The sequence below is a fragment of the Microcaecilia unicolor genome, chromosome 8 (assembly GCF_901765095.1).
Source record: "Microcaecilia unicolor chromosome 8, aMicUni1.1, whole genome shotgun sequence".
Taxonomy (NCBI): Eukaryota; Metazoa; Chordata; class Amphibia; order Gymnophiona; family Siphonopidae; genus Microcaecilia; species Microcaecilia unicolor.
Genome location: NC_044038.1, coordinates 198,553,646 through 198,568,299, shown reverse-complemented (window position 1 = coordinate 198,568,299; position 14,654 = coordinate 198,553,646). Strand labels below are relative to the sequence as shown.

At 42.2% G+C, this 14,654-nt stretch overlaps 1 protein-coding gene across 1 annotated transcript in view; it reads left to right on the top strand.

The window, feature by feature from the left end:
• The window catches only part of COL20A1 (collagen type XX alpha 1 chain), a 111,310-nt gene that overhangs the window by 17,892 nt on the left and 78,764 nt on the right, over positions 1–14,654 (top strand). Inside the window, exons 7-10 of the mRNA XM_030213275.1 lie at positions 5,247–5,393; positions 11,473–11,628; positions 11,740–11,859; positions 13,551–13,715. Of these exons, the coding sequence (XP_030069135.1) occupies positions 5,247–5,393; positions 11,473–11,628; positions 11,740–11,859; positions 13,551–13,715 (588 nt within the window). The remainder of the gene's footprint in view (positions 1–5,246; positions 5,394–11,472; positions 11,629–11,739; positions 11,860–13,550; positions 13,716–14,654) is intronic.

The following is a 14,654-nucleotide window of genomic DNA, read 5'->3' as shown; positions in this document are numbered from 1 at the left end:
CTTTTTGCTGGCCCTAGTTCCTTGACACATCTCTTCTGATACATTATGAGAATTGTATTGCTGTTTGAAAATGGAAATAGCAGGACTACAGAACTCACAATATATGGGAATATAAAGGTCTGGTGAAAGGTCCGATGAAATCCCTAGAAGTGAGGCACTGAGGCATGGGTTAGTACACTGAAGAAAAATCCCAAGTTAAGGTGGGATACAGTGACCCTAGTGTGTGGCATGGAATGTTGCTACTAATTCTGCCAGGTACTTGTGAAAAGCAGGATACTGGGCTAGATGGACCATTGGTCTGACCCAGTACGGCTATTCTTTTTTTTTTTATTATTATTATACAGCATAATTTTACAAAAGGTGGGAAAATGTGGGATGCAAATGTAAATAATAATAATAATAATAATAATAATAATGTCAAAGCTTGATTAAGAAAATCAGAAGGAAAAACATTATCATCAAATCATTAATCACAAAATGTAAGCAAATTAGTAAATTGTAAATCCTCTTTAGACCACTACTTAGATGGGGGGCATGATTCCAAAGATTAATCAGGAGATATCCTAAGAGGAAAGAAAAGAAACCACTTGCATATAGCTTAGCACGCATACCTTATCCTATAACCATATAGTGCCAAACCCCTCAGAGAAAAGTTGCATTGGCTCCCAATCAAAGACGGATCATCTTCAAAATCTGCACCTTAGTCCACAAAATCATGTACGGCGTAGTCCTAGGATACATGACAGACCTTATAGACTTACCAATAAGAAACACAGTCAGATCATCAAGATCCTACTTAAACCTACACTACCCAAATTGCAAAGGACTGAAATACAAAACAACTTACACAGCTGGCTTCTCCTACATAAGCGCACAACTATGGAATGGGCTCCCAAAAGCTGTGAAAACAATCCACGACCACTTGAACTTCAGGAAACCACTAAAAACCTACCTCTTCAAAAAGGCCTACCCCAACAACCGCACGTAACCCTCTTCACCTACCAACACAGCATGACTATGATTGAACAGGACATCACGTAATCGTCATCCATTCCGACCCTCCACTTATACCCCATACGATCACTATACAACTTTGTATTTGTTATCCACCGACTGGGAAAACGCCTTTGACGGTACTATGTAAGCCACATTGAGCCTGCAAATAGGTGGCAAAATGTGGGGTACAAATGCAACAAATAAATAAATTAAATATTTAAACTCAACTACTATGGAATTAACCTGTGGTCAACATTTTCAATTTAACAAACTTTCTTAAATGTTCTGGGTGATAAAACACATATTTTAACCCTGTGTATTTGACAACGCATGTACAAGGGTAATTAAGGTAGAAAGATGCACCTAAAGCTAAAGCTTCAGTCCTGAAAGCTAGAAAAGCTTTTCTTCTTTCTTGAGTTGATTTTGTGATGTCAGGAAACATCCAGACCTTTTTACCATAAAATAAAGTTTGTGAGTTTCTAAAGTACAAACGTTTAACTGCTTGTAAATCTTGCTCAAAAATAAATGAGACTATTAATGTCATTCTTTCGGATTCTTCAGAGATAGTTGCTTCAAAAAAATCAGTTAAATTCATAATGTCTTTTTTTCTGATCCTGAGAATTCGTTTCTAATTGTTCATCCCCTTCCTTCTTATTTAATATGTATTATATCCTATTAATTGGGGGAATAGCGTCCGAAGTATAATGAAGAATTTCCAACAAATATTTCTTAAAGGCATCTAATGGACTTATCCCAAGAGTCTTAGGAAAGTTCAAGAAACGAAGATTTAATCTGCGGTTATAATTTTCAATCTGCTCAATTTTCCGATGTATGAGCGCTTTATCTTTTATCGTTGCAGTTGAAAGTTCTTGTAATTGTTTAATATCCTCTTTAAGTGCATTCATTTGAGTATTAAATTCCACCTTTGTCACATCTAAAGACTTAGAAAGAGAGTCAACTGTACTTACTAAGGCTGAAACCTCTTTCATCCATTTTGATACAGAAAGTGAAAGTGCCTTGGTGCTTTGTAGCTTTTACTACATGAGACGTGGGGTAAGGAATAATATATTGTAGAGGAATATATTCGAGTTATTCCCCAAGTTTTCCACGTCATCACTGTGACCCCTGACGCAGGTGCTAGTCACCGAAACACGGCCCGTGTCGGGTCTTTTTGTCAAGGCTCATTCATTAAAGAACTGTGTTCCATTTTTAAAGGCCCGTGGTGCTGTTTTTTTTGTTTACAACAATTGTAAATCATTTTGAAGATTTTTTTTGCTGAAGCGGTATATAAAATTAGCATATAAATTAAACACATATAGAGGGGCATAATGGAACAGAAACGCCTATCTCCATGGGCGTTAATCTCCGAGAACGGGTCCGTGAAGGGGCGGGGCGGATCGTATTTTTTAAAAGAAAAAGACGCCCATGTTTTATTCGTCAAGGTGTGAGCTGGGCGATTTTGCTTTTCAGCGATAATGGAAAATGAAATCGCCCAGCTCAAAAACGAATAAATCCAAGGCATTTGTTCGTGGGAGGGGCCAGGATTCATAGTGCACTGGTCCCCCTCACATGGCAGGACACCAACCGGGCACCCTAGGGGGCACTTTTACAAAAAACAAATAAAAGGTAAAAGAGCTCCCAGGTGCATAGCACCCTTCCCTTGGGTGTTGAGCCCCCCAAATCCCCCTCAAAACCCACTGCCCACAAGTCTACATCATTACTATAGCCCTAAGAGGTGAAGGGGGGCACCTACATGTGGGTACAGTGGGTTTGGGGGGGGTTGGACGACTAATAGCATTAAGCAGCACAATTGTAACAGGTAGGGGGGGGGATGGGCCTGGGTCCACCTGCCTGACGTCCACTGCACCCCCTAACAACTGCTCCAGGGACCTGCATACTGCTGCTTGGGAGGAGGGTATGACATTTGAGGGTGAAAGTAAAAAGTTGTGAAACATCATTTGTTGTGGTGGGAGGGGGTTAGTGACCACTGGGGGAGTCAGGGGAGGTCATCCCCGACTCCCTCTGGGGGTCATCTGGTAATTTAGGGCACTTTTGGGGGCCTTATTCGTAAAAAAACAGGGTCCAGGAAAAGTGTTCTAAATTCTAGCTCAAAACTGTTCCATTATCGGCGAAGGGCGCCCATCTCTGTTCGCCCGATAACCACGCCCCAGTTCCTCCTTCGACACGCCTTCGACACGCCCCCGTCCACTTTGTCCGCATCCGCGACGGAGTGCAGTTGAAAGCGACCCAAATTCGGCTTTTGATTATACCGCGTTATTCGTTTTTGTGAGATAAACGCCCATCTCCCGATTTAGGTCGGAACTTGGGCGTTATTCTCGTTCGATTATAAGCAGGATAGTGAGGAATTCTATATATGGCGATTAAAGTTGCACATACAAATTTGGGAGTACAATTGCACACGCAACTTAATTGAGTAACAAGCCAATTGGTGCCAATAATTGGCCGGTAACAAGCAATAATTAGAATTTACACACACAGTTTTTTAAGCGTATTCTGTAAAGTGTTCCACACATATCCTAAAGTGCGGATCTCAAAAGGGGACGTGGCCGTGGGCATTCCCAAAATTTACATATGGTGTTATAGAATATGTCTGATCTACACTTAAGTTAGGCATGGGCAATTAGTTGGTGTAAATGGTCCAGCCTAAATTTTACTCATGGGGATGTTCATACGCATGCTCTATAAACTGCGCCTAACTCTAGGTGAAGTTTATAGAATATCGCTGTGGATTTTTTGATGCCATATATAGAATTCCCCCCATAATGGATACGCAATGCCTATCTTTCCTAGGCCCTATCCCTTAAGCCTCATATGCTGTCAAACAACCGTGCCTTACAGCACTTATGAAAACATAAAAGATCTCGTAAATCATTTGGCAGACACTTCCATACAATTAGTTGCTACACGTGAAAGTGTGATTCCTTATTTCAGCTTACTAAACATCTCCTGGCCCATCCTAACAGGCTTATTGAGTGAACGCAATACTCTTCTTGGATTATAGCGTCTAACACAATCCACCAACTCTGCTGGATCCAACCCATGTAAAATCTTAAAGACTAAGATTGAAAATTTGAACTCAATTTTCTTCTCTATAGGCAAATGATAAGTTCTTCAGTATTAGGTGAATATGCTCATTCAATTTTGTACCAATAAACACTCTTGCAGCCATGTTCTGGATGAACCGTAGTTTCTTCAGTTGGTACTTAGGAAGTCCTAATTACAGGGAGTTATAGTAATCAAGTATTTAGATAATCCATGTGTAAGTTTAGTTTATTGTAGATTTAATATACTACCCTTCATAAAATCAGAGCAGTTAACAAATAAAATCAATAAATAACAGAAAACGAAAGGAACTCCAACTAATTAAAAAGAAAAGAAAGAATAGATATAAACACACACACACAAAAAAGAATAAAGAGGTAGGAAGAGCCAATGTGTCTAAGCAAAATAAGAATGCAAGTATCAAATGTTCCACAAGTGATAACTAGCATTTCTTTAGTATTGCTAAAATCTCTCACTGAATTGGAATGACATTATGAGCATTGTATCTATAGTAAATGTTCTAATGTGTGTCATTTGTATTGTGCTGCTATAGTGTTTATCATATCTGTTATATGAACAATCCTCCATGCTGACCTATCTGTTTATACAAGCATATGGGGAAGTGTAAGAATTATTGCAAGATGGCAGGAATTGTATTATAACTCTTAATGTTTACAAAATTGTTCAGATAAGTTAATGTGTTGGTGCTGTGAAGAATATAAGGAGGTATTAGTATGTTTAATTAAATGTGGTTTGTTTTATATATATTATGAATGTGTATATTGTTGTCCACCTAGAACGATTGGATTGCGTGGAATACAAGTTTTCAAATAAATAAAATAAATACATATTATGTGTCATTTGTACCCTGCTGACATTTGTCATATTTCTGTTATATGATTGTTGTACTGTGCTGATTTAATTTGTATATTTCTAATATTGTATCATGTTTGATTTGTCCTGAATTCAAGTTTATCTCTTTGATTCTAGTTATGCTTATATTTGGCCATTTCACTATGGTTGTACTGTTAAAAAAATTGTAAGTTTTTTTATGTCAAGTTGAACCTGCTGAACACTACCTTGGATGAATCTCTTCATTTAAAAAAGAAAAATTAATAAATAAAATAAATAACATATTTAGCCCAATACACTTCTAGACTGAACACAGCTATACTCTCTTTTGTCAGAGGCAGCCAAGGAGAAGCAGGAGGGGATATCTCAGAAGGCAAAATCAGCCAAGGAAGCAGAAGGCGGGAAGATCGACTCAGAGACAGTGAAACCCACAGCACATTCTCCCAACAAAGAGAGAGCTGGTCCAGTGGCACCCAGGAAGAGTAAGAACATGTGATTTGGGGCAGGACTCAGTCACTGCTTTCCTTCTACTTCATTTGTCTGGACATTGTAATTTCATGTGGTAGAATTTGGAGATGTATTCTGGTAAAATTACTCTTCTTAGAACATGTGCTGTTGAAGGGATATAGTATATCTAAGTGTAAAGTTAGATCACTGAATGGGTGAGAGGTTTCTGTTTACAAATGGACGATATTCGTGTATGATCCTTAGGGGTGAGAGAAAAACCTATGTAGGTTTTTGCTGCTTACAGCATGAGCAAAAATACTGTTACAAAAACAAAGCATTTTATAAGGTCAATACTGAGAGAGCTACGCCAGTCCTGAGGGTGTAAGAAAGATGTAAATGAAGCCATTTGGCACCTGGGGAACTTAGATGTTCTTCATGGACAAGCAGGATGAGTCAGCCACACAAGGATGATGTCATCGGACAGCTCCATGAATGGATTAGCTCTCCTAAAGCTCAGAAGAGCCTTTTTTCAGGCCCTTCTGAGTATGTGCAGGCTATCACCAGCCCCCATCCCCACCCATTCCTCTCCAGTCTGTTCTATCCACCTGACCATGCAGACAGATTCTTCTGCTTTCCTACTCTTCTTAATCTTTCTCTGTCTCGAAATGCTTTTCTCTTCTTTTCTCCACACTACCCTGTGCAGAGCTACCAACTGGGCTTGGGACCTGACTCTTTCTAGAGAGATCACTTCCTCCCCTGCACAGAACTGCCGATCAAACTTGGGACCTGACTCTTTCTGGAAAGATCACTCCTTTCCCTGCACAGAACTGCCGATCTAATTTGGGATTCGACTATCCCTGTAAAGATTGCTTCCCCAAGGACTCCATAACCTAATGGTCAGAGCACTGGGCGAGACCAGATTTTCCTTGACAGAGGTTGCACCCCTGTAAGAACTCCAGTCGAGTCATGGGCAGAAAAATACATTACAGACTTCATCTATCCCCTTGGATGGGGCAGCATAAAGGCAGCAACACATCTCCTACTCACAGAGGGGCTCAGACCTGCCATAGCCAGTGAGAACCCGACCCTTGGCTCCTGTTCTTCTAGCACAAAAGACAGGATTATCACCACAGTAGGCGTTGTCTGGTCACTGAAGCCATGGACACCCAGGGCACTATAGCTATATCCTCCCCTATGGATGCAAGGATAATTTCTGTCCCAGCCAGAAGTTTCACTAGGACACAAATTTCAAATACAATGCCAGTAAGTCTTCTGGGACATGTCTGGCACAGCAAAATTACCAAAACTGACCTCATCCTTTACAATCATGGAAGGACATTCCTCCCAGCATTCTGACAACTATGCTAATCAAGCATAAGAGCAAGCCCCTGATAGAGCAACCACAGAGCACTCGGTGGCCAAGACCTGAAGCACTAGCCTTCTCACTTGCAGTGAGAAGAACCTGTCACCCAATAACCATCAAGACTGAGGTTGTTTTGTCAGTCTCTGATGGGATTTATGCACTAACCCTAAGGTTGCCCTTCGGTTTGGATACACTTTGTAATTATCAAAGCCTAGGTTCAGGGGCTACTGCACCTTATAAGCCTTCAGTCTGACTCAAGAGGTATGTTTCAAGGCTCATTAGTCTGATCTTCAGCCACACTCCTTTCCCGGGGATTAGTAGCATGATATACTCCTGCTACTACTGGGGAACCCGCCAAAAAGGCATCATAGGAAACAAGTTACTGTGCTTATTGGAGCTTGGGCTTGACCCAGTTAAATAATTCTCACATTCTGGAAACTTTTTCAGTCATGTCCACTGTCATCAGTCAGGTATATACTTATTATCCCTTGATTCTGAACTCCATCTCCTTTAATCTCTAATTTCTCTCTACTCCAGGCCTCTTCAGCCTCCACCTTCAGGGGCAGGCATGTGGTTCCCTCCCTCATGTCAACAGGTGTTCTCCTATGGGACACTTGCATTGTTCTCCAACAAAAAAAAAAAAAGGGAAAAAGATTCCCACCTTTCATCAGGAGGATAGCACCTATGGCTAAATATATATTGATATCTATCTATATGTAGAGAGAGATTTGGTTCCTGGGTGTGACAAACTCTCACCATACAGATGTGACTATCCTCACTTCTACTCTGGTGTGTTATAGATACAGTAAAGACATTCCTCACACTAATCGTGTCCTTGGGAAACAGCCTCAAACTGGTCAACAACACCAGTAAAGAAGCTTACTAGATGTCTCACATTCTCTAGATCTCATCTTCCAGGGAGAGGAAACTTCATTGCCGTCAAGCCCAAGCGTTGTAAATAAATGCAAGAAAACCCCTTCTACCACCAGTGGGCCGAAATTCTCTGATCACTTCTGCCTACGCTTTTAATTGCCTCAAAACAAAACAAAACAAAAAAAAGGGGGGGGGGGGGACAGAACTAAAACCTCTGCTGTTAGGCCATTTTATCCCCAATGAATCTCCCTGTGACCACAGTCAGATGGCAGATCTGATTGTGACAGTGTTCTCACAGCAAAAGCTATACTACAATGCTTCAGCAAGTCAAATTTCTACTTTTCCACTCTTATCTGCTTGCCGAAAGTAATTGCAGATAGGCAATAGACTCATCGAAATACTCTTAGCAGAGCTCACACCCTTCAGCTCTCTTTTCCTCCAGTAACAAGTCATCAGCTATCACAAGTCATGCCCAAAGGCCCTGTGGTACAATCAGTAGGCAATTTGCCAAAAGGCCTTGTGGTATAATCAGTAGGTCACTTGCCTCTTGTGCCCTGAGTACAATTCCTGCCCTGGGACTTCAATTACATACCCAGCCTCTGGCCAACTCAGCCACTCATCCTCTTTTGGTTGGTAAATGAATACCCAGCCTTAACTGTGGAATGAGGTAAAGATGACTATCAGGCTCATTTTCGAAAGAGAAGGACGTCCATCTTTCGACATAAATTGGAAGATGGACCTCCTTCTCCCAGAGACGTCCAAATCGGTATAATCGAAACCCAATTTTGGACGTCTCCAACTGCAGTGTAAAGAGATCAAAATAGGAGTCACCCTATCAAATGTTTTCTTATGAAAAATAAGTACAGCGCTGCATACATCTAATAGCTCTATAGAAATGATAAGTAGTAGTAGTAAGTATGGCAGCCATATTTTGAAGAATCTGAAGTCTGGAAGAATACAGGTTATTACAATAATCTATATGAGACATTGCAAATGCATGGACCAGAATAGAGAAGTGTTTAATATTGAAGTAATGATGTATGTTACACAACTGTCGAAGCTTAAAAAACACTGTCCTAACAATGTGATTGACTTGGGGCTCAAAAGATAAAATAGAGTCCAAGATAAAACCTAGCACTTTAGATCAGTGGTTCCCAAACCTGGTCCTGAAGGCACCCCAGGCAGCCAGTTAGGTTTCCAGGATATCCATAATGAATATTCACGAGAGAGATTTGCAGGCAGTGGAGGCAGTGCATGCAAATCTCTGTCTTGAATATTCATTGTGGGTATCCTGAAAATCTAACTGGCTGGGGTGCCTCCAGGACCAGGTTTGGGAACCACTGCTTTAAATGTTCATTCAACTTTCAATGAAGGATCCTTTGAAATCACTAAAGTATCAGGCATAGAAGTAGTATCAGTATCAATCCATAAAAGTTTAGTCTTATCCTTATTCAATTTAAATCCATGAATGGAACTAAAACGTTCAATCGTGGCTATACAACATAGTAAGGTAATTATCAACCATAGGAATTAACAACATATCATCTTCATATGAATAACATTTATCTTTTAAAGATGAGAACCCTGAGTCAAAACATGCCATATAGATATTAAATAAAACGGGAGAAAGTGGCGAGCCCTGTAGAACCCAGCAGGGTGGGGTCCAGCTCTCAGAAAAGGTTCCTGGGAGGTATGGGGGAGGGGGAGCATTGTGGTTTATTTCATTTTTATCCCCCTTCTTAAATCTGATCTTCAGAGAGTTGGGAGTGTTGTAGCTCCGGGGCTAATGTGTAGTTTGAGTGTGAAGTGAGTGGGGATCACTGTGGTGCTATTGTGTCTAATGGATGCGGTCCTTGCAACAGTGTGAGAATGTGCAGAGAAACAGAGAAAATGAAGGCAGATAAAGACCATGTGATGTGGCCTATTTACTCTGCCCATTTGCTCTCTCTTTCACTCCCTTAGAGATTCTATGTACTTATCCCAAGCTTTCTTGAATTCAGATACAGTTTTCTTCTCTACTATCTCCACTGGGAGGCCATTCCACAAATTCACCACCCTTTCCATGAAGAAGTATTTCCTGAGGTTATTTGTGAGTGCAGCCCCCTGGTTGAATATATGAGCTAGGCAGGTATTTGTGACCTGGATTGGCCACTATTGGAAACAGGATGCTGGGCTTGATGGACCTTTGGTCTGTCCCAGTGTGGCAATACTTATGTTCTTATGTACTGCCTGGGATGGTGGGAAGAGGGGCACACAAAGAATTTATTTGGTGGGACTGGAGTCAACCGTAAGTCTGGAGGGACGGGCAAGATAAGCATCAGACAGTCCATTCACCCAAGAATCAAGACCACACCATGAGGTAACTTAAAAACAGGAACTTTATTGCTCTTTCAATTGATGAAGCACAGGAACAGTGAAAATAAAAGTGAAGTCAAACACCAACTTATTTACAGCAGATATCCATTCCTACTGCTCACGCTTCTTAAAGTCAAAGCACTCAGAGTAGGCTGCTGCTTTTCAAATAGCTGGTAGCAAAGTTCAGTGAGATGTTACATTTATACAAGTTGATGGTCACAAAATTTAAACAAAATACCTTTGTTGCTGTAGCCTGGTACAGTTAAAGATGTTTTCTTTAATTTCTTCCACTCTGCCACAGATGTAGTGTCCCATAGAATTGATATACCTGGGTGATAAGGCTCAGCGTCCCGAGACTCTTCTTACTCCTTTCCAATGAGACTGTATGGGGTAAGAAGGGTCCCCACACCTCACTTGCCTCAGTCTCTAAATCTGTCACTTGCCTTAGTCTCTAAATCCTTGCTCTTTCATGTGCCACAAGTGTCTAACCAGTTGGGTATAGACTAGTTGATTCTCTCTCTCTCTCATCAGGGGCCAGCTGCATGCACTAGCAGAAATGGGGCTCTCCCTTGTCAGGTATGGTCAGTGGCAGGAGAGACTCCAAAGACAAATTTTTGGCGGCAAACTTAGTTTAAATCTTTGTCGGGGGAATACACTACTGAAACTATCAACACCCCTTCAGAAGGTCCAACTCCTCCCCTGCTTCTATACTCCCTTCCAGAAACTACCAGAAACTGCTTTAATCCCCTGGCAGGATCTGGTGCTATCTCGTGCACTAGAACAAGTGCAGGAATCACATAGGAAAACACAGCAAGTCAGAAATGCAGCCGTGAGACCTTAGGTCTGCAAATGGTTACCCCCCCCCCACCCCCCCCCCCCCCCAAACAAAACACAAAGTCACCATTCACTCTTATGGGCTGCTAACCACCAGCTATACAGACACTGATGCGCTATTAGGAACAGCAAGGGGAACAATACAAACAGCCATACACTGTATATTTTCCCTCATTGTTACACCAGCCTATCCCCTTTCACCTTCGTTCTATGCCCCTCTTTCCAGAGCTTCCTTTCAACTGAAAATGATTCACGTCCTGTGCATTTATGCCATGTAGGTATTTAAACATCTCTACCGTATCTCCCCTCTCCAGTCTTTCTTCCAAAGAAGAAGGTATGAGGCTGTGCAGAGGAGGTTGACTCATACTTGTGAGGCTGGGTGTCTTGTAGCCAGGACACCAAGATTTTGATGGACTTTCTTGAGAACACGTGTGAGAGACATGTACCCAAACCTTAGGAGGGTTTGTGTGTGCATATATATTTGAAAGAGGGAAAGAACTTTAGTTTTTCATTAAAATTTGACATTGACAAGCCTAATCCTGGGAAAATGCTTCCAGCTTAGCACTGTGCAGGGCTTGTATTCTGTAAGAGGCAGTGCATGTACTGTACAGGCAGAGCCAACCATGTTCTGTAAAGTGTGGCACATGTAGCTGAGATCAATAATACCTAACTGTATTTTTACCTTGCAGGGTCTCGCTTTCAGTGTAATGCTATGACAGAGACAGATGTGATTATTCTTGTTGACGGCTCCTGGAGCATTGGGCGTAATAATTTCAGACTTATTCGAGATTTCCTTGTGGGGTTGCTTGCACCATTTCACATTGCTCCCGATCACATCAGAATTGGTATGCGAGTGAGATCCAGGGACACTGTCTACTAGTCATCCCCCTTACTTAATATTAGAAAGAGAAAATGACATTTAATGTCCTTTTATTTCTCCTTTCCCCACCCCCCAGGTTTGTCTCAGTACAGTGGGGAACCACGCACAGAGTGGAATCTCAGCACTTATCATGCAAAGGAGGAGGTCTTAGAAGCAGTGAAGAATCTGCGTTATAAACGGGGGAACACATTCACAGGTACCTTAAACTACAAGTGCTAATACAGCACAGCTTGCTCTCAGTCTGTCTGTCTGTCTGTCTCTCCCCCCCCCCCCTCTCTCTCTCTCTCTCTCTCTCTCTCTCTCTCTCTCTCTCTCTCGTCTCCTTCTTTATAGCTTGCTAATAGGTCTGCATTCTAATCACTCATAGCACTTCAAAACTGTACCTACAGCCAGTGGCGTTCCTAGGGGGGCTGACACCCGGGGTGGATCGCCGATGCGCCCCGCCCCCCCCGGGTGCAGCGCCCCCCCGGAACAGCACGACACCCCCACCCCGGTGAAAGAACCCCCCCCAGGTGCACGCCTCTGGGGGGGGGGGGGGGGTGCCGCGAGCCTGCCGGCTCTTCGTTTTCATGCTCCCTCTGCCCCGGAACAGGAAGTAACCTGTTCCGGGGTAAAGGGAGCATGAAAATGAAGTGCCGACAGGCGCTTGGCACCCCCCCAGCGGCGTGTACCCGGGGCGGACCACCCCCACCGCCCCCCCTTGGTACACCACTGCCTACAGCCACCCCAAAGATGGATGGAGATGCTCAGTTGTCAGATGCTGAAGTGTAGCCTTGAGGCAACTCGGCCAGTGTGGTGTCAGGCAGCAGGGCTGGTGCAGGAATATTGGGTGCCCTAGGCAAACCTCCAGCCTTGGGTTCCCCCCAAAACATTTGATAACTAAAGTCAACAAACATGATCACTCTGACAGCAGCCCTTCCACAACAATTCTGTAAAATGCATGACTGGACATTTTAATTGTAAATTTTATACTTAAATGTTGTGTGTGTGTATGTATAATAATAATAATAAACAATATATAGTAAATGTTACAGCTGTGCACAGATGGTCAACGGTGCTATATGTACAGTGAGCAGCATTGACTATGAGTGAATAACTGTGTGTGTATAATATAAATATAATATAAACAATAGTGGGCTCATTTTGGAAAGAGAAAAAAAACATCTAAAAAGTGGCATAAAGCAGCATTTGGATGTTTTTCGCACAAAAATGTCCAAATCAGTATTTTTGAAACCCATTTCTAGACGTTTTTCTATGAAGTCCATCAGAAGTGAGTTCAAATCAGAAGGGAACATGTCGGGGGCGTTTCGAAGGCGGGATTAGGGTGTGCCTAACACTTGGACATTTTACAGCCACAGTGGAACAAAACAAATACTAAAACCAAGACGTTTTAGTCTAGGCCTGATTTCAGAATGAAAAGGCAGAAAAAGCTGACCTAAATGACCACTGGAGGGAATCAGAGGTGATCCCCCCAATAACCCCCTCCTCCCACCCCCCAAAAATGTTGAAAAAATATGACTTACAGCCTTTATGACAGCTGCAGATGTTAAAGTCAGGTCTATTAGAGTAGCATGCAGGTCCCTGGAGTAGTGTAGTGATTGGTGCAGTACACAGTGGGGATCCCAGGTCCCTATCTTCCTCTACCTGTCACACTTGTGGTGGAAACTGTGACCCCTCCCAAGGGCACCAAAACCCTACTGTACCCACTTATAGGTGCCCTCTTCACACATAAGGGCTATTGTAGGGGTGTACAGTGGGGGTTAATGGGTTTTGGCGTGCTTAGGGGACAAGATAAGGGAGCAAAGGTGAGATATGTACCTGGGAGCATTTTCATGAAGTGCACAGAAGTGCCCCCTAGGGTGCCCCATTCCTTTTCTTCTTTTGCAGGCCTTGCCCTAACTCATGTGAAAGAAAAGATCCTGTGGTCAGAAGCTGGGGCCCGGCCTGGGGCAAACAAGATGTTGATTCTCTTGACAGATGGCAAATCTCAAGATGATGCCAACCCAGCTGCTCAGAGCCTGAAAAATGCTGGAATAGAGATCTTTGCGATTGGTAAGAACACAACATCTCCACCAGCCTGAAGGTTGTTCCTACCTGGCTTCCATGATTATCTGAAGACAGTTTGGAAAAGAACACACCCTCACCCTCTCTGGATGTGCATTTATTAGCATGCATTTGGTGCAATAGTATGCCTTAAAAATCATCAGTGCTTGCAAGATCAATTTTCATATGCATTAAGCTATGAATTAATGCATGCAGAAATTATTTGCTCACGATAAAAGTTCTAATGCACATTTTTAAAATTATACCATATGTGTAAAATGAACTGAAAATTACCCATAAATTTGGGAAAATGTCTGAAAATTGCCTCAAAACAAGCTGAATGTTTTTTGTGAATATCCCTAGTACCTGTGTATCTCGATCTTGCAGGCCCCCTGTTATCAATCCTTTTTAGCACAAAAGTCATAAAGATGTTTATACAGTTGGAGGTTAGAGCCATAGCTCTGAACTTGTTGCAGCCTGAATCCAGGAGTAATCAACTATCAGACTGAAGGGTAACCAAGACATGTTCCAATTAACATTTGGGCCAGTATTGAAAAGCAGTTATGCATTTGCTCATGACAACAAACACTCAATTGTCCCATCTGTGGATTTTCCAAAAATATTGAATAATATTGGGCTGTTTAAATTGCTAAACAATCGGATATGTTCTGTGTATTTTTGGGCCGAAAACGTATCTGTTTATAGGAGCAATATTCAGCCGCTAAAGAGGTAAGTTATTTATATATGGACAGTGCTGGCAGATCCTCACTCTATCCTTACATTCAGCTCCATTATCTATAGCAGCACCGTACATATAGATTAATCTAAAGGCTGGTGCCAGGGTTTAACTTAAGCCACTGACCATGCCATCTGCTATTGACCCTCTATTATTGTGTAAAATACATTTAGAATTTCACGGAGATGTTCAGGACAGGAGCTGCTCTTCTG